The following is a 20,430-nucleotide window of genomic DNA, read 5'->3' as shown; positions in this document are numbered from 1 at the left end:
CTGCGGCCCAGCAACGAAGAGTGATGGTACTGCTTAGAGTACAGGCTTTGCTTAGTGCAAAATTGAGCCTGTGACTAGCACAGTGACTGTAACTTGCTAACGGCCGTTCCTGTGATATAGTTGCTTGAAGTGCTTTACATTTACCAATCATATTCGCTTCTCCATCGTAGGATTGTCCTCGGCAATCAGCTACCTCAATGCCATTTGCTTCAATATGCTGCAGGATGATGCTTGCTAAGTTTTCACCCGTCACGTTAGTAACAACAATGAAGTTTAGAAATTATTCTCTTACAACGCTGTTCTCAACATCAAAGAAACGTATGCATATGTCAGTTGTCTCATCTGCTATTATGGTGAAAAATTTGGTTTGTTTTATGGAATTAAACATTTTTCCGATAATAACATCAGCATGGCAATCCATTAAATAATTTTGTGTTTTCTTACTGATGTAACTGGGATTTTTTGAGACCGACTGTATGTGTTGTTCAAATGGTTCAAATGGCTCTGTGCACTATGGGACTTAACATCTGAGGTCATCAGTCCCCTAGAATTAGAACTACTTAAACCTAACCAACCTAAGGACATCACACACATCCATGCCCGAGGCAGGATTCGAGCCTGCGACCGTAGCGGTCGCACAGTTCCAGACTGAAGCGCCTAGAGCCGCTCGGTCACAGGGGCCGGCGCATTTGTTGTAGTAATATTCCATCGCCTGCGTCAATTCGAAATTTCAGTAACGCACGAAAGTTTTCCTCTGAAGTAAATTCAAATGATTCAATGGCCGTCTCCTGACTGCGTTCACCAATCACCAATCCGTCATCTCTATGGCCCTGCAAGGATACATTCTGCGCTCCACATAACAAATTGGGATTAGTTTTCTTCTGTTTTGGTCCACTCTTTTCTTTCTGACGTCATCCGTTCCCGTTAAAACATCTGTTGACTTCCCTTCAATCACATGCAAACAGTTCTGCCAAGCAACCATATTCCTCTTATGATACTCTTTCTCTTGGTGATTGTGTGTAATTTCAGTTACTTTCTTATAGATTCACTAAGCTTCCTAATTTTACGTCGTTGTTGCCTTCTTCCGCTCATCCGAAGAGAACGCAAGCTTTACAAAATCCGTCGCTTAACTTGTTGCTGCAGGCCAGCCAATTTTCTTCTAGCCGTTTGCCTTCTGCAACTTGCGGAAAGCAAAATCTGGTAGGAGGTACCCAGATGCACATTAACCATTGAAATATTTCCTTATCCGTCAGATGTCGACTTCTGCTCACCAAATGACCGATTTGATATTCATCCACAATAGTCTCGTCATCACATAAACCACTCACATTACTTACAGAGAAATTACTAGTAGAAGCTGAATCCACAGTCACTGGAAGTGATGCTCCTTCTCCAATGATAATTTAATTTTCACCTTCTAAGTTTTTACAAAGAAACTAGTGAAGTGTCTTTTGTCGTTTAGAACCGCTCATGTTGTCTCCTGTTTAACGCGCAGCGGGAAGCAAACACAATAATGTTTGCTTCCAACAAACAACTGCTGAATTGATCACGTTCGTCACGTTCGTTGTACAAGTAACAGATTGTCAACCTTCATGTTTAAATTATATCGAATAGGAACAGCAGTGCCTCTACTGCAAGCATCTACCGGCCACAGTTCCAAATTGCGCGGGTCATGAACACGAGTACAATGTTCAAACTAGCGATGTTTTTATGTTTTATATTAACAGCGTTTGGGAACGTGTCCCTGTCCCCCCCCCCCCCCCCTCTACCGCCACTGCTGTTTATCGCGAAATATTGAATTCCCTAACGACTTCCGAAAACAGAATGCCCCGTGCTCAAAGTCTGTTAATTCCCACCGTGCGGCCATCCGTCGGTGGCCTTTTCACGTGAATCATCTGAGGACGAATGACAGCTGCGCCAACGCTCTGCCCCTTTATACCTTGTGTACTCGATACCACCGTCGTCTCTATACGTTCATATCGCTATCCCATGACTTTCATCACCATAGTCTTTGAACTACAATGTTAATTCACTGTGCTCACACAAAGGATTACTATGATGTGACATTAGTTGAAGCTCAACTGTGCCGTGGTAAGTGACGCTGAGAAAGATGATCTCCGTGTACGTTCATAATGCTTTGTACACCGATGAGGCAAAACATTATGAACACCTGTTCCTTGGGGCGCTCGCATGGGCGGCATTTACACCATCTCTTCAACATGTAACTATTTACACACCTGATTCTCAAGTAATCCCTGGTTATCTATCAGCTCACTTTACGGAGCGTGACCTTGACACTGACTGATTTGACTCTATAGCCCAGTGTAATAATGCATGACCATTCGAAAACGAAAGCCAATTCGTGGCGGTGTAAATGCTGCCGCGCGAGCGCTAACGTTGCTTCAAATTGCGTGAGCACATGAATGTTAACGGCGTGTGGTTGCACTTTTGAAACACGGTACATCAGAGGTTCCGCTTGGCATGGATTCTACAAGTCCGTTACATGTTTCGTGAAGTATGTAGCACCAGATGTCTAAGCACAGGTCAAGCAATTCCCGTAAATTACGAGATAGTTGTTTAGTGTCATGCATCTGGCGCCTGATATATGTTCCAGTGAGTACAGGTCCGGCACATTTGCTGACCAAGTCATCAAAGTGAGTTCACTTCAATGCTCTTCAGACCACAGCAACTCGATTCTACCCTTGTAACACGGACAGTTATCCTGCTGGAAGATGTCATCGCTGTATGGGGAGACTTCAAGCATGAATCGAGGCAGGTGGTCCGCAATAATGTTCACGTAGTTCACTGCTGTCATGATGCCTTCGATTACCACCACAGAGGGGCGTTTGAAAAGTCCGTGCAAAGTCCGAGAGATGGCACCAGCGGCGCGTATCGAGGCCATGTTTAGTTAGTAGCATCTCTGCAAAGAACCATAGAGTAAATACCTCTGGAGTGAGCATTCACATGCGCAGAACAGATTTTGTGTTGTCAACAGACATTACCGGCCTGGTCGCGTGATCTCGGGACGTCGTGTGTTTGTCCGTATAGCGCCCTGTATATTTAGAATGTCAGGCGGATTCTGCTTTGCAATAGGTGTCACAGTTCAGATGCACTCGATTTTTGGCAGTTTTCGGGATGATACGGCACCCTATAGTATTACAGAGCCTGACGAAAACACCGAATTTGTCACACATTAGCGATTATATCCTTGCTAGTTCGTCCTTTTTTTCTGCTATTTCTGCGTATTTATTTTCTCGTTTTTGCGACCTAAAGCACAATTTTTCTTACTGGTGACACTTTGAAGTATTTATTTACGCATTTTACATACTTGCTCCCAGTTTATTAAATAAACAGTAGACTGAGTAATCTATATACATAATCGACAAGTCACTGATAAATGCATGGAGGATAGTATTTGCTGAAACAACTAACCATTCCCTTTCCTGTTCCACTAGCAAATTTACGAGAGGAAGCGATTGTTTGTAAGCTTTTGTACGAGCCGTAATATCAATTATAGAGTCATAAAATCGTAGAAAAATAGGTCTACAGAATCAAGCCTTAATTATAATGCGTTTCGAAATTTTTAAACATATGTAGTGTCTCTTACATATGATAACTATAATCAGAGCTACATGGTATGTACCCATGAAAAGTTACTATCCCTCCTTTCACATATTTTTCTTTGCATCCGTAGCAACAACAGTAATTCACCATCGCTGTTACACTATCAACAAACGGTGAAACACAACCAAAACTCTTGATATCATAAACTTCAAACTCTGCGAAAAGCACACACGCACACGAAGTCCCGAAAACGCGTGACAATCTCACTTCAGAGATATTTACTCCATGGAAGAACGCACACCAAGTTTCAGCCATATTGGTCTATTTCTTTGTGTTTGGCATTCGTGTGAATCAAGGAAGTCAAGTGATTGTCAAAAAATGGACGAAAAAGACTTTATGAAAGGCAAAACGCCTCAGGAGACTAAAGAGAAGCTTGATAAACATTACGGTGACTCTGAACCTTCGATTAGAGCAGTTTATAAATGGTTTCAAAATTTTCGGAGTGGCCATATGGGCACAAGTGATGCTGAACGTTCTGGAAGTTACGACTCGAGAAATCATTGATAAAATCCATGATATGGTGATGGATGGCAGAAGAGTTAAGGTGTGTGATTGATAGTGCTGTGGGCATCTCGAATGAACGAGTACATAATGTTTTGCATAAACTTTTGGACATGAGAAAGCATCTGCAAGGTGGGTTCTGCGACTGCTCACGCTTGACCAAAAACGGAATTGTGTCAAGTGTTACAAGGATGGTTTGCAGCTGTTCAGGAAGAATCCTCAGGGCTTTAAGTGTCGTTTCTTCACTGTGGATGAAACATGGATACATTAATATATTCCTGAGACCAAACATCAATGTAAACAATGGGTTACCTAGGGAGAATACTGCACCAAAAAAGGCGAAGACCATTCCCTCGGCTGGTAAGGTTATGGCGACTGTCTTTTGTGATTCGCAAGGGATACTCCTCATCGACTATCTGGAAAAGGGTAAAACTATTACTGGTGAATATTATTCATCGTTATTGCAAGAAAAACGCTGGCGATTGGACCGCAAAAAGTTATTTTCCATCACTACAATGCACGAGCACACACCTCAGCAGTTGTGGTCGCAAAATTAATGGAAATAGGATTCCAACTGGTTTCACATCCCCCCTACTCTCCAGACTTGACTCCCTCGGACTACTATTTGTTCCTGAATTTGAAGAAATGGCTGGCGGGACAAAGATTTTATTCAAACGAGGAGGTGATTGCAGCAACTAATAGCTATTTTGCAGACTTGGACAGTTCCTATTATTCGGAAGGGATCAACAAATTAGAACAGAGTTGGACGAAGTGTATAAGTCTAAAGGGAGACTGTCGAAAAATAGAAAAGGTTTACCCCAAACACATGAGTAGTTTTTATTTTTGCACGGACTTTTCAAACGCCCCTCGTAATTCCGCTCTCACCGGCCTGCGTTTGTGGCGCGGTGCATGTTTCGTGCAGCCATTCGCCTGGATGATGGCGCGTAAGGATCCAGTCATCGACCTGGTGTAACAAGAAATGCGATTCATTCGACAGACGACGCGTCTCTATTGATCCACGGTGAAAACTCAGTGATGCTGTGCCCACTGGAACCATAACTGACTATGTCTTTTGGTCGACACAGGAACATGTGGAGCTCCATGTTCAATAATGGCCTTTGAAGAGTGCGCTCCGAAACACTCGTGCCTGCACCAGCGTTGTACTCTGTCTTCAAATCTGCCACAGATCGCTGCCTTTCCTTGATTACACAGTGGAGGACCCTTGACCTCTACGTTTTGTGATGAGACATGGACGTCCAATACCAGACGACTTACTCGTTATTTCACCATCCTTCAACCACTTTCCAGAGGTGCTCATGACAGCATTACGCCAAGAGGAGAGCAGCTTCGCCGTTTCAGAGATTCTCGTTTTCAGCCGCAGAACGATAACAATGTTCCCTTGGTCAAAACCGCTTGTATCAGTGGATTTCCGTATTTGCAGCCCTTATCTTCCCTATTCGCCTTTCTTTCGTTTACATTCCTTCCCGCAAAATCTCCAGGAGGCATTCGACCTTGGCGGTGAGCGGCGATCGTAAGGTTCCAGCTCATCAGTTTAATTGCTTGTAACGCTAAAAATAACCGATGCTGCCAGTCAAGATTTTTCTGGGTTTATTTTGCAAACGCCGCGTTTCGGGAAATAATCATAATTATTAAGTGTGTTTTTCGTGTACTGTGGTATTTTTCTCCGTTATGTTTGCGATGTGTGAGTTATTACCTTATTCTGGTACTTTTAGAGTAAAATGAACACACGCAATTTTGTAATTACTAATGTATCCTCCCCTATCGACAGTTGCGAATTTCTTAGTAACTTTTACTCACGGACTTTTTCTGTCCTCGTAGATAGAAATTTTGCGTAAGAGGACAAAAACAAATCCGTAAATAAGGGTTACAGCCAAATTCGCTATTAATTATAGAGAAAGACACAAACTGATTATAAAACTGCGCGTGTTCATATTACAGTAAAAGCACCAGGACAATCCAGCAGCACACAAACGACAGTCATACGGCTAGAAGTATCGTAGTACTACAAAAACGCACTTCATACAGGGAATTATTTTCCGGGATTCGTCGTACAAAAATATCTAAACAATAATAGTGATTGCAACAGTAAATTATATTTTGTAACAAAAAAACCTTTTTTTTTAATAATCATAGGCTTTCTGCATTCATTGCATGCTAGATAAAATAGAACGAAAATATTAAAGTGCACTTAGAGGTTGTCCGATAGCAATGTTTGCGAGTTAAGTTATTAGAGGGATTACTCTCCAAGTATTTTTCGAAAAATGTTTAATCTGTGTTGCCCGCGTAGACTGAACTAAAGTGTATTGGCTAGAGGGCATAATCTCGCTGTGGTTAGCTAGAGATCCTGGCGTTCCATTAACGGCCTCTGTAGGCAGCGCATGTTGTCGCGAGCAGCTGGGAGGGGGAAGTCAGTACCGCCTACCAGGGAAGCTTCTGGAATGGCCCGGCGCTTTCGAAGGAAAGCGTTTATCCGACTCCAAAAGAATGTTATCTGTCTCTTGAAAAGAAGGTGAAGGCGCTGAACATGAATGCTTCGGCTGCGATGCCGTTAAGAACTTAAGAGGCGCAGCGTCGGTGGTCACGTGACTTGCCGAAGGCGGTATTTAAAAGCACGAGACAGCGTCAGGTCAGCACAGCGGTTACGCGAGAAGTGAGAGTGTAGTGCGTGATACAGTAGCAGTGCAGAGATGCCGGCAGACGTTATGGATGCGCTGCAGTTCGATCCGAAGACATTGTCACTGAGTTTAAAACGCGTGCCCGTCCCGAAAGTGAGTCACGATACCGATGTCCTCATCAAAGTAGCGTTTGCCGGTTTTTGTGGGAGCGATTTGCACATGCTGAAGGTGAGTTGAATACATGACCGGTAGTTGTTTCTCTCTGTCTACAATCTTCCGTACTACCATTATTTGTGGACTGTTATTTCCTACTTAATTACGTCATTGGAGTCTGGCTGCAAAGAACCTTACATCTATTTACATTTCTAAAGGCGTTTAAAAACTTTTGATCTGCTAGCAATTTGCTCTACTTAGACGACGTACCATCGCGTAAAATTGCAAATTTACTTTAGGGCGCAAGTGCGTGTAAAAATAGTTCTTTAATATCGTGAATATGCCACATAGAAACCAGCTCTTAACATTTCCTTAGTATCCAGATGTTTAGAAACGGAGCTTGTTGAACAGAGTACGTCCCCATTATCCGCATTAATGTATCAAAAAAAGGAAGCCAGATTTAAATGTCCTGTCGACGACCAGATTATTAGAGGCTGAACATAAGCGCTGTTGTAAACGGGCAGGAGATAAAGCTATTCCGCTAACAATTACGAGACCTGTGCCCTAGCCACTGCTCCTTGTTTCGTCTTTACAGGAAACACTTCAGTTTTCGCTTTTGTGTTTTGGGGAAAATTTTATCGCGACGCCTCTAGTGGCGGTTGAGTCAGTGCATGGTGCCGGTGTACCTCACTGCGGCACTTCACTGAATTGTGTGCAACGCAGCATACGGCGCACTGAAACTTTTTAATTGATTTACGTAGAGCGCAAGATCTCTCCGTTTCCAGCTTGGAGTAGCGGTCTGGCACACAGTTTTACTGTGTCAGAAATTTCATCTGCCGCTTTTATGTAACACAAACTTGTCTGACGCTACACGCTAAAGAGGCTTAAGAGGACGTTTTCTTCGAGATGGTTCATAGTAGCTAATAGCTCATAAAGAATACGTAATAACACGCTGAAATATTCTCGTCACTGACGCTACACGGGTGTAATCGGTCAACGCTGGTGCCGTGCTGGTCCGATAACAAAACAGCAAATAACATCTTCGAGCTTGCAACCTGCTGAGACCTACACTACACTGTAGCAATTGCTGCTATAATGAATTATTCTGTGTTGTATACGCGTGTACTAATGCAGTACTACCAATGTTTTTCATGGGCCTCTGACTTAAATTAATTTGATGCCCTCCCTCACTTCTTTCTATATAGCGCCAATCTCTTCATCTTTATATGTCTGCTGCACCCGACGTTGCCAACAATGTACGGTTATACAGGGCTGCTGTAAATAATTCATTCGTTTCGAAAGCTCTATATTTTCCTATTACATGTACAATTACGATTGACTGATGAATAGAAGTATACTCTCGCCAAGTTTTCATTTTGCTCTCTACAAATGTTCTATGACTATCCCCTTGGTCACAGAACAGACGCCCAAACGGTAACAAAGTTCGTTCCATACCTTATGCAGAAACATCCTGTCAGTGGTCATCACAGCAACACTGATGCGTTCTCTGAGCTGTTGTAGTGTTCTTGGCAGCGGGAGGTACGTAAACACAGCCATTAATGTATGCCCAAAGGAAAAAGTTAAAAGGCGTTAGGTTAGGCGAAATGGAGGTCAAGGGAATGGAACCGTATCATCTTCACCACTATGCCCAATCCAGCGATGGTGAACACCGATGCTCCAATGAGCTGGTGCACTGTCTTGTTGGAAGATAAAATTCTCTGAACCAGCAGTCTGTTGTGGAAAGAAGCACAACTAAAACATATGAAGATAAGAGATTCCCGTCATAGAAAAAAAGGCGCCTACGCCTTCGTCTGTGACACTGCACAGAAAACGTTAACCTTTGGCTACCTCGTTCACGCTCACGATTTCATAAGGATTTTCAATACCCCACGCTTTCATACTGAGGCGATTAACGTTTCCAGATAAATGGAGGGTTGCTTCGTCGCTGACTATCAACCCAGACGCGAAATGTTCAACCTCAAGTGCTTGCTGCATTTTGTCTAGGCATTGCAACGCCAGCCGGTAGTCACAATGCAAGCTTGGTGAGATTACGATTCTATTCATCCATCAACCATATTTGTAGTACTTAGGAAAATGTAGAGCTTTGAAAGTGAACGAGTAATTTATAGTAGCTCTATATTTCTTTGACTTCAGCTGCAACTTTTTTTCCCTTTTTTTTCTAGCTAAATCAGCTTGTTGTAGGTCTTGGCACGTATTCCCACGAGTTTGTTGCACTTAATCCTGTCTTTGAAGGAATTATACCGTTACTCAACTGTTGGGACACAAGTTTCTGGTCCTGCGTTGCCCAATTATTTGATTTCATCAGCCCAACCCTAGCCAATGGAACTGATGCAGATCAGATAATGTGGCACAACGGTTAGGCACTAGACTCGCATTTAGAAGGACGAGGATTGAAGTATTCCTCTGGCGACCCAGATTTATGTTTTCTGTAGTTCACTTCAACCACTTAAGGCAAATGCTGCGTTAGTTTCTCTGAAAAGGACATGCCCGATTTCCTTCCTTACGCTTGGCCAATCCCAGCTTGTACTCTGCTTCTTGAAGATATGCTCAACCCTAAGCTTCCTTCCATGCATCTTTCTTTCATTATTAAAATTCCTCTGCTTGCATATCCCATGCAAGGCAGTGCATTGCTGGCTGTAATGTCAGATAGGCATATCGCTGCACCAGGAAGGAAGGAATGTACAGTTCAATGTCCCATCGACATCGAGGTCATTAGAGATGGAGCACAAGCTCAGATTCTGTCAAGGATGGGGAAGGAAATAGGCCATGCCCTTATGAGCACTGCACCAGGAGAAGTAGCAGCAGCTTGAGAGCATGTCACCTGACGCCAACATTACAGTCTGAACTGCCAACTACTAATAATGATAAAGCTGATGTTTGCCACAAGAACTTCGCATGTGGTACTGCACATGTACGCAGCGCACTTTCCTCTTACCACATGTTTCACACTTCCCACAGTAGCCTCCTTGTGGCTTGACCACAATTCATAACTGGTTGGTACTGCAGTACATTTTGGACTTCATATTAGCTAACTCAGCATGTCGGTCACATCTCGTCACAGATGGAAATTGTAAAGTACTAGCGGTCGACAAAGCCACTCTACAAGAGGATTGTGATGCTACTATGATGGCAGGCAATTAGCCAGCATATACTGACAATGGCCCAATGTGTAGAGTTGGTACTTCCACAGCAGCATTGACATCACTTGACAGCACAGACAGAGAAATGCTTTGTCACTACTTCTAAGTTTGATGCACTTACCACACCATGTTGCAACTACAGTCAATATGCTGCTGGTGACCACTGACTTACACTGAGAGTTTTATGTGGAATGTGAACCATGCTTTAACTTGTTTCTTTTTTTATGTGCAGCATTCACTAACAGAATCTGAAATTCCTGTTATATAATGGAGGAAAAAAATCCTAGGACTAATAAAGTGTCAAACCATTGGATTTGTACATAGATGCGACATTCATACTCCTATAAAATAAACCACTGAAAGCACTTATGTCCGCTCAAGTGGCAAAATCTGAACAGCAAGAATTGAATCTAACATAGAATTCAATTTTAAATTGAATCTGCAATTCTCCTCCTTCCCCCCCCCCCCCCAACCCCACCCCCACCCCCTCACACTCCAACAACTGTAAAACTTCATGCATTGGATATTACTAAAGTAAACTGATATTATCTGGGTGCTGTGCAATACTTAATTTTGCAGTATTTTCAAATTTAAGACTTCAGTACTGCTCCAAAGACGCTACCAACTGTTAGTACAGTGTTTAGGACACTGGCTGCATATTCAGTTGGAGTGGTGGTCAAACCCTTTCTGATTGCTTTGAATCATTGGAGATGAATATTAGGATGGTTGCCAAGGTTGATTTCCTACCCTGTCCTTGTCCAGCTTGGCACTGACTCCAGTGATTTCATTGTTGACAGGTGATTAAACTATATTACATTCCACCCTTTACCAAACTTCTCCTTTTCTTTCCTGATCACTTTTCCCATTTTATTTATCATCATTTTTGTACTGACTGAAAATGTATTATACTGAAACTGCATCAGTAATGAATCAGAAACATTGCACAATGATGGAAATTAACACAATAGATGAGCTGGATGGTTATCTATGCTAGACTCACACAAAAACTAAAAGACAGCTGATCAGTCATAATGAAACACTTATTTAGGAAGCCATGTAATTCCACTGCAGTTTTGTAGTAAGCTTTGTGTTAACAAGGGTAGGCATTACAAGTGCACTTAGATACAGATCTAATCAATAAAATTCTATGGTTTTTTCAGTAGTGAGAGAGACTTGAAATTTCTCTATCTTTTTGCTGGCACTTGTGAAAAGCATGTCAGGAATTGTACTCGCTTCATTTTTGTTGCTTAGTTAGTTCCTTGAAGTTTAGGGGCTGGACTAGATACCTCCTTTGCTGCACAAGTTGTCTGATACCCACAAAGAGGATGTGGGTTGACATACATTACTAGTGTGGATTTTCACAACCAAATGTTGATCCAAGTTGACCTTAGAGGAGTAAGTAGAGGTCAGTCAGTATCATTACACAATCTCTTTTGAATCTTGTTAAGCAGTTGCATTATGTTGCCTTATAGAGATCACGTAAGGGTAACATTAGTGTATCTTTGGAAAAACTGGACATGCTGTTAGATGTATTTAGAAAGACAAAATGGTTACATTATGATGTTGTAATAGGTGGAGATTTGAATGCAGATTTTGATATAACAGCCAAACATAGTGTCACTGAGCTCAAAAATCTTCTAAGACAGTGCAATCTGCACTTTATCAATAATAGACCCACAAGAGATAAAGCATGTTTTGACAATATCTTTGCCAGTTTCAATACTGCAGAAGAATCATGTGATGTGACAGTATTTGCATTCTAAGATCATGATTCTGTATCATTAAATTACGTAAGTAGGTTCTGTGCTGATAAGAGTAACATTGACAAGTCTGTTCCAAAAATGGTAATCACTAGACCGGTCACAAATGATAAAATTGACAGTTTTGTAAGTCCCTTACTAATAGAGACTGGTTTGGCCAATGGTCTGGTGACACAAATTATAGTCTATGTAAAGATCTGTCAGCAAAACTAATATTTGAAAGGTTTTTCAAAGCATTTTTGACACAATACAATGACTGCATTCCGAAAAGAAATGCAAAATAATCGACAAAGGCTCCAAAGGCAAGGGTATAAACAAACAAAACCCATGGTATACTGCACAACTAACAAATCTGAAAAACCATATTATGTTGTTGCACAGTATACATAAAACTCTGAAGACTGACAATGCTAGATCAGCCTATGTTCAGTGTAGGAATGAGTACAAAAAAGCCATTGTGGAAGCAAAAAGCACACACGACTTCAGCAGTATTGAGAACTCCATGAATAAATGCAAAGCTACATAGTGTTACTAAAGATGAAAGAAATAAAGAAATCAGTACATGCCCTCAGAAATGCAATGATTTCTTCATTAAATCAGTACAAGAAGTAGGAAATGCTATCACCAAATCCGTCATTGGCTCTTTCAAAAGATGTCTGTGAACCACTAGTAAATAAAAGTATGTTTACCTTCTCTGAGGTCCCATGTAGTCTCGTCCTAAAAAAAGTTAAACATCTGAAATCATCTGAGAGTGTAGACATATATGACATTTCTTGTAACATTGTAAAAAAAGTAATAGATTGTATTGTGTTTCAGTTAACATGTTGCATAAAAAAGTATATAACTGAGGGATATTTTCCTGATGAGCTGAAAGTGTCTAAAAGTGTTTAAGGTAGTCCCAATATATAAAAAAGGAGATATTGACTCACCTTCAAGTTACAGACCAACTTCCATCGTCCCAGGTCTCTCTAAAGTATTTGAATGTGTACTATACCAACAGTTATCCATGTACATTGAAAATGCAGGAATAATTAGCAAATCACAGTATGGTTTTAGGAAAAACTTTTCAACTGTTGATGCTACAGACTCAGTAGTCAAACACATACATCAAGTGTTTGAGGATAAAGGATTTTCTCAATTCACCTTTTGTGCTCTAAGTAAGGCTTTTGACTGTGTAGAGCATAAAATACTCCTAGAAAAAAATGGAGTACTACAACATTCGAGCTAACAGCCTTAAACTATTGAAATCATACCTACAGAATTGGAAGCAAGCTGTTTGTGTAGGTAAAGAATACTCCAGTATTGAATTAGTTAAAATAGGTGTACCACAGGGATCTGTACTGGGGCCTTTTATGTTACTGATAATGATTAATGATCTGCCATGTCCGTGACAATTACAGGAAGATTTTCTAAAGATTCTGAAGTTCAATTCCTGTTGAGTTCTAAGTTTTTGTTACATTCAATAGGTCTTGCATCACTGAAAATAGTGGAAAATGTGTGAAAGTGGAAAGTCATTCTCAACTTCATACATCTCGTGTAGATGACTGGATAAGTACTTCCACATGTTGGAGGACAGATCTATGTCTGAAGTGATGAGCATGATACCAATCTGCTAAGTGCCTCTTTGCCCCTCCCCTCTACCACGCACCTTAGACATCAGTGGAAATATGAAAAAAGGAAAACTCAAACCAACTGAGAATGGTTTCTCTAGTACAACTGAAGATACATGGATCCAAGAGAAACTTGAGATGATATGTATATAAGAGAGGTATTTAAAGTCCTTAGAAGTCATTGTCCTGGTAAACTGTTTTCTCTGCCTTAAGAGCAACCTTCATGGTAACAGAGATAAGCACCAATTGAGATGCATACACTGATGCTGCGATGTGAGTGGAAGATGGGCTAAAAGTGTGCATACCCATATTCTCACTACAAATAACCAGTTTGTAGTAGTTCATGCCTACATTTTTGAGGTCATATTTACTCTTATATGTTCTATGGAAACTGTACAGACTACCACTGCTACTCTTACAATATGAGGATCTTACTAGGCATCTGTGATGCCTGGACATCCAGAACCATAAATAAGAGTGTGAGAATATTCATGTGCCCAATGTCGCCAGCATTGCTGTAAACGGATGTAGCATTTTCAGCTTCTGTAACAAATACCTGAAAAAAAAACCTTCCACTCACTTAACATTATCTGAAAAGACAATTGTGCCACTCAAAAGGCAACAATTTTAAGACTCTCCGACATACTCAGTTGACTGTGAAAAGCACAAGCATGTCTCGGTGCCTTGTGTCTGTTTACTCTACACATTTGCACCAGACTAAAGGTTGTGACCTTGGACATTCTGTTCTGAAGAGAAGCTATGTTGTTGTCCCCTCTGATGGTAGGCAACATGAAAATCATTATCAATATGTGTATTATAACCTAGGTTCATATGGTATCATCAAATCAAAATTGACTCCATCCTTCCAGCACTGTTTTAATATTTTCTGGTGGTGTAGGATGGATCCCCATTTTAGAGACCTTTATTCTTCCTTAATCTAGCTGGCATAAATGACAATGCATTAAAAGAAAGCTGCCATGAGGGCACTATGCCGTGAAAACTGGGCACTGTGTTGTAAATTATCAGTGTTTTAGGCTGTATCAAGGAAATGACTGACCTTATCACACACATTATCAGTGCATTCCTAACTGAGCATCTCAAAGTCCTTAGGTGGCTAGAGGAAGCAGAATGATAAACATCTGTAGACAATATAGAACACTAAGGCAGTATCTGAAGATCAAAGTCAAACCATCAGCAGAAAATATTGCATCCCTTGGGTGACGTGATAATGACCATTCAAGTAAAGAAAGTAGAAATAATGATGCCAAGAGTTCCTGAATTTCATCAATTATTCCACTCCAGTGACTGTGGTATGTCACCCCATCAGGATAAACTCCGGAGAGCAGAAAAAAAGCTGCACAAATATTCAGATGGTTTTTAATAAGATATCAGTGTGGTGCAGATATTGGCAACTGGCTTTAAATGTTTAGAAGTGTGAAATTGCACACTCTTCAAAACAAAAAATGGAGTGTCCTTTGTCTGCAGTATCAAAAAGTCATAAATGGAATCAATCAACTTAAACAAATATCTGGATGTAACAATTTGTAGAGATGTGAAATGGAACAATGAAATAGGCTCAGTCATAAGTAAAGCACATGGTAGACTTTGGTTCATTCACAGAATACTAGGGAAATGCAATTAGACTACAAAGGGGATTATTTACAAATCACTTGTACAACTCTTCATAGAATATTGCTCAAATGTGTGGGACCAGTGACTAAAGAATACTAAAAGGGGATATTGAACATTTACAGAGAAGTGCCTCATGTATTGTCACAGGTTTGCTTGACCCATGAGAGAGTGTCACAGAGGTGCTGAAGAAACTGAATTGGCAGACAGCTGAATACAGACACAAACTATCTCAAGAAAGCCTCCTGGCGTAATTTCAGGAACCAGCGATAAATAATGAATCTAGGAATATTCTACAACCCCCAACATATCGCTCCCATATGGATAATAAGGACAAAGTTAGATAAATTAGAGCATGCAGAGGCATTTAAAAAACAGACATTTTTCCTGGCCCCCATATATGCATGTAAAGTGAAAAATCCCTAATAATTGGTACAGTGGGAGTACACACTGCCAAGAATTTCACAGATTATGGATGTGTGTGTATACTGATAATGATTTACTTTTGAATTAACTACTCTACATTGCCTGGACAGTACCACTTTACAGTGCTGCACGTAGGTGCAGAAAGACAATAGTAATATTTCAATTCCAACAATCATGAAGCATATAGTAGTTCATTCAATATATGTGGGAATCAGAATCTTTGTCATAACCACATAGGACAACCTTAGGTTCTCATCTAATTTAATGTGACATTTTAATGACAAATCAAAAGAGAGATGTATTAAATAGATGTCAAATTAACAAATGATATCACAGAAATAAAACAACATTAAGGATCAGTAAGAATTAAATACAGAGCCCTGTGAGGTTTGATATTTGGCTCACTCCTGTTCTTGACCAACATAATTGATTTACCAAAGACAGTGGAAGATATCTGAAACAATTTCTATGGGTGGTCGAAGTATAGTGATAAAAGGCCCATAGACATCTCTACCAACGATGGTTATCAGCAAATAGTTTCACTCTTAATCACACAGAAACACATTATATAATTCCACTCATATGAAAGTGACATAAGTACCAGAATTAGAGATCAATGGGCATACTGTAACTGAAACTCCATATGTGAAATTTCTGGGTCTCTATGTGGATAATGGAGTGTGGTTGCATCAATGCGTGGATAAGTTAACCATAAAGCTCTGTTCTGCCTGCTTTGTACTGAGAAATCTCCCTCACTGTGTTGAACTGTGATTTGGACTTAAAGTACACTGTGGACACTTTCACTCAGTACTGTCCTAGGACATAACCTTAATGGGACAATGCAGCTAAAGTCAAAATAGTGTTAGGTTTACAGAATGGTGCTTTAAGAATATTATGTTAATAATCAAACATATTGCAGAAGCATCATCAGGAATTTTGGGATTCTTACACTTACATGCCAATATATTTACTCCCTAAAGGTACTCACAGTTAATAACAGAATGAACTACAATGAACTGTGAAATTCACAACTACAACAGAAGTAAAAATAATTTCCGTATAAACTATGCATACTTGTTCTGCTGCAAAAGTCTATAATAGATTGCTGCTAGATGTCAGGCAAGAAACTGAAAATCCTGAAATATTCAAAATTAAAGTAAAAGATAATCTTATCTGCTCCTCCTCTAGTTTTTTTAGAAAATTTGAACACATGTATGTAAACACTGGCTAACACTAATGTTCACATTAATCACACTTTAACTTTACCAGTATATACAGGTTGTAAATGATAGTTCCTTACAGTATATCACAATGATGTAGAGGAAACTGAGATGAACAGTTTGATATAAGACGGTTGTGGTCTATCATGTCAGAAAACTACCTGAAACTGGCCTTCAAAAATCACCTAAGCTAAAGTGCATGCATGCTGCATGAGATTTTTATTATCTTTTTGCTCTCTTTGCTCAAACAGTTTGTCCTAGAGGAGTTATTCAATAAAAACTTAAAACTGTGAGGATTGAACAAACCCCCACCCTCATGCTCATATTCCCACCAGTCAGTATTTTTATGGTGTTTGTGTCATTCCATCATACCACTGTACAAAACTCTGCAACTACACTTATTATTTCTCATGCTTAGTATGAAGTACTGGATAAAAACAGCAGCTGGATAGTTAAGAAGTGCAATGGCTTTTTGCAAAATAGCTGTCTTCATATACGCTTTATAGATGTAGTCTGTAGTGACTGCTTCAAACTCTTAACTTTTTATGACATGCTATGGAACACAACCTGTGAGTGAATGGTACTTGGAGAAAAACTGCAACATTCATTCAATGAACACTAGGTAGAAAAACGATTTCCACTTTGACAACTAAGCATTGTGTACTATTCAGCAGGTTTCATTTTCAACAGGCTTACAAGAGAAATGGAAAAAAGAGTGATTAAATCCAAAGTCTGCAAACCTAATTTAAAAGTTTCATTAAGGTATACTCCTATTTTGTATAGAAGTTCCTTGCAACAGTTGAGAATTTTCCTTTGTAATGTGTTATTTGTCCATATACTCTCACAATTTCTTCTGTTCTTTATTAATTCTTTAGTTTATTTTGTTTGTAAATTTTGTAACCATGCTTCAGTGAACTTTGTTCTGACATGTTGCATGAATTAATAGCTTTGGCTTGCATGGTCCTAATCATAGTACAATCCATTCATTCATACATTGTGTTTTGCAAATACATGAAAAAGTGCCTTTAGAGATGTGGAACGAAGTTACAAATTAACAGGCAGGGGCAGCCACTGTAGGCTACTTCTGTAAAATGCACTAACAAAAAATCACGACAAGTGCTAATCTATCCACACCTGCTGCATCGTAGTAAACATTTCTATAATTTGGTGGTTTCAGTAAATAACTGTCTATGTATGAGAAATGTTAAAAACTGTTTAGTATGACTATTTGTTTTAACTGAAATAGATGTTCTCAAGTCCAAGTATTCTGATAAATTACATGAGAACATAATAATGTAAAATGTTACTTTGGTTTTTAATCTCTGGGGAGCTCTAGTTACCTATATCATGCCTACCAGCACTCTGTTAAAGACTGGTGCGCCCAGATGTAAAACCCCATTCTGAATCCTAGGTAGGGATGAATGATATACATGGCAGTTACTTTTACTTCGTGAATTGTAGTTGTAAATTTCACAGTCCATTCTAAATTCACTTTTATTATTAGCCACAAATGTCTTCAGGGACTATTTACATTGACACAAAAGTGTAAGAAAATCCCTGAAGAAGCTCCTGCAAGATGTTCATTGCCAGCTTTGCAAAATATTCTTACTGTACACTTATATAGACTACATACTTTTTTGACCTTAGCTGCATTACCCCTGAAATTATGTAACAAGACAATATTGTGTGAGACTGTGCAAAGTATATTAGTAATCCCACTTACAGGTCAACAGATGCAGTATATGCAGATCTGAATTTTATGTTCAACTTATCCACATACTGATGCCACTTCAGTTTGTTCATCTGGATTAGAGATGGGTGGTCTGCTCTTGAACTAATTCAGAGAACCACATCCTTCTAAGGAATGAGTGATCGGGATCAATGACTCAGAAAAAAGGAATGGTAACATGTCTGGTCAGAAAAGCTTGTCTGGTGATATTAGTGAGCAGAACCAAGATTCTGTGACAGGTTGTTGCAGCAGTGTCCCTTGCCATATGCTGAAAAAACTGTTTCCCAAGCTGGAAAAAAAAGGCTCTACAGACCCTGTGTATGTATGGATTTGCATATCTTACTAATGTCTGCTGTGTTTTTTTTTCTGCCATGGAAAAAATAGAAAATCTAGATATAACAATTTTTCAGGATGCTGCAGTAACACAGAAAACACTCGTAGAGGAAGTTTACAAAGTACCTCAGAAGCATAAAAGAAGTCGAGACAAACAATTTATGTAGGGCAATTGTGTTCTATCAAGTCAGAAAACTACCTCAAATTGGCCTACAAAAACTAGATAAGCTACAGCATATGCTCATCATGCAAGATTTTCGGTATTCTCTTGCTGCCTTTGAGCAAATTATTACTTCTAGAGGCAAATTATTACTTCTAGAGAAAAAATGGATAGGACCTGTTTTACAGGAAATTTAATGTAGTTTAATTTTGCACTGGGATATGTTTTACTGGAAGCCATGATTTTTTTTTTTCAAGAAAAATATAAAAAAGTGACCTCCAAATGCATCCCTACCCCTATACTAACTTTCCCCCTCCCCCACTACTCAGGATTTCTAGTATGTTGTTCATGGTACACCCTCCTACCACTGTATAAAATTGTGCAAATAAATGAATTATTCAAACAATGGAAAATCCAGGATGGAATGTAACAATAGAATGAAAAGGATAGTTGCTACTCTCCATACACGCCATGTTTCAGGAGTTTTTGAAGAAAAACCTCCAAATGCACCCACACCCCTATACTCATTCCCCCCCTTCCCCCACCTCTCGTTGTGCCTTTAAATGAGAAAGTCCTCCCCACTATCCTTCCCACCCCTCCCACAGTGGTAATCTGCTGTCTACTGAACCTACAAAATATACTTGTCCATCCCTGCACAACCCCTGCTCCCAAACCCTTACCTCATGGCTCATATTTCTGTAATGCCTTTATGTCATGTTATTTGAAATTATTTAGCTTTCCACTTTTTCCTGTCTTCCAGAGTAATAATTAATCATTAATTCTAGTACTCTGTCATCCTCCTGTCTTGTTACAAAGTCCTTTCAGTTGTTCCTGTATTCCTTAGATGCTCCTTTAAGCTTTTCACTCCTAGTTCTTCTGATGTCAACATTCATCATCCTATCACATAGTGTGTACCAAGCTACTTTTCTTAGAAATTTCATCTTCAATGCCTTTGTTCATTTCTACTTGTTACAGTGCAAAACTCACTTCCACATGCCTTAATTGGTACTGAAATCGTTTTGTAGAGCTAAGGTAGAGTTTTTTTCACACTTTAGTTCTAAGTGTTCTATAGATTGTTGTGTCAGTGTAATTAGATCTTTCTACTGTCTTTCGTATGTCCATTTCTGTCATGAATGAGACAGTATTTCCTAAAAAGTTGAACAAGTTTACTGTTCTGTTTTCTGATCATTTATTATAATTTTGCTGGAAATTGGCTCCTGATATCTGAAAACCACACCACAACTTTTATTTTCTTTGAAGATACAGACAGATTATACAACTTATCTGGTGTGGATAAAATGTGAGCAGTTGTTCAGAGTATGTTCTCGACTCCAAGAATGTCACGACCCGGGATGTGCAGTGATTGTCAAATTAGGCAAATATTTATCTGAGGCATACTTGCCTAGTAACATCGATCCCTTGAACTGGTGGGAAAGAAATTGCTGTACCCAACACAATACCAAATGGTTCTGAAAATATTGCATATCC

At 39.8% G+C, this 20,430-nt stretch overlaps 1 protein-coding gene across 1 annotated transcript in view; it reads left to right on the top strand.

Annotated features, from left to right (window-relative positions):
* Nucleotides 1-6,759: 6,759 nt before the first annotated feature.
* The window catches only part of LOC124776626 (D-arabinitol dehydrogenase 1-like), a 67,298-nt gene continuing 53,627 nt past the window's right edge, over nt 6,760-20,430 (top strand). The window contains exon 1 of the mRNA XM_047251714.1: nt 6,760-6,989. Within this exon, the coding sequence (XP_047107670.1) occupies nt 6,834-6,989 (156 nt within the window). The 5' untranslated portion in view covers nt 6,760-6,833. The remainder of the gene's footprint in view (nt 6,990-20,430) is intronic.

The sequence above is a fragment of the Schistocerca piceifrons genome, chromosome 2 (genome assembly GCF_021461385.2).
Source record: "Schistocerca piceifrons isolate TAMUIC-IGC-003096 chromosome 2, iqSchPice1.1, whole genome shotgun sequence".
NCBI classification, from domain to species: domain Eukaryota; kingdom Metazoa; phylum Arthropoda; class Insecta; order Orthoptera; family Acrididae; genus Schistocerca; species Schistocerca piceifrons.
This window is presented reverse-complemented; position numbering and strand designations above follow the sequence as displayed.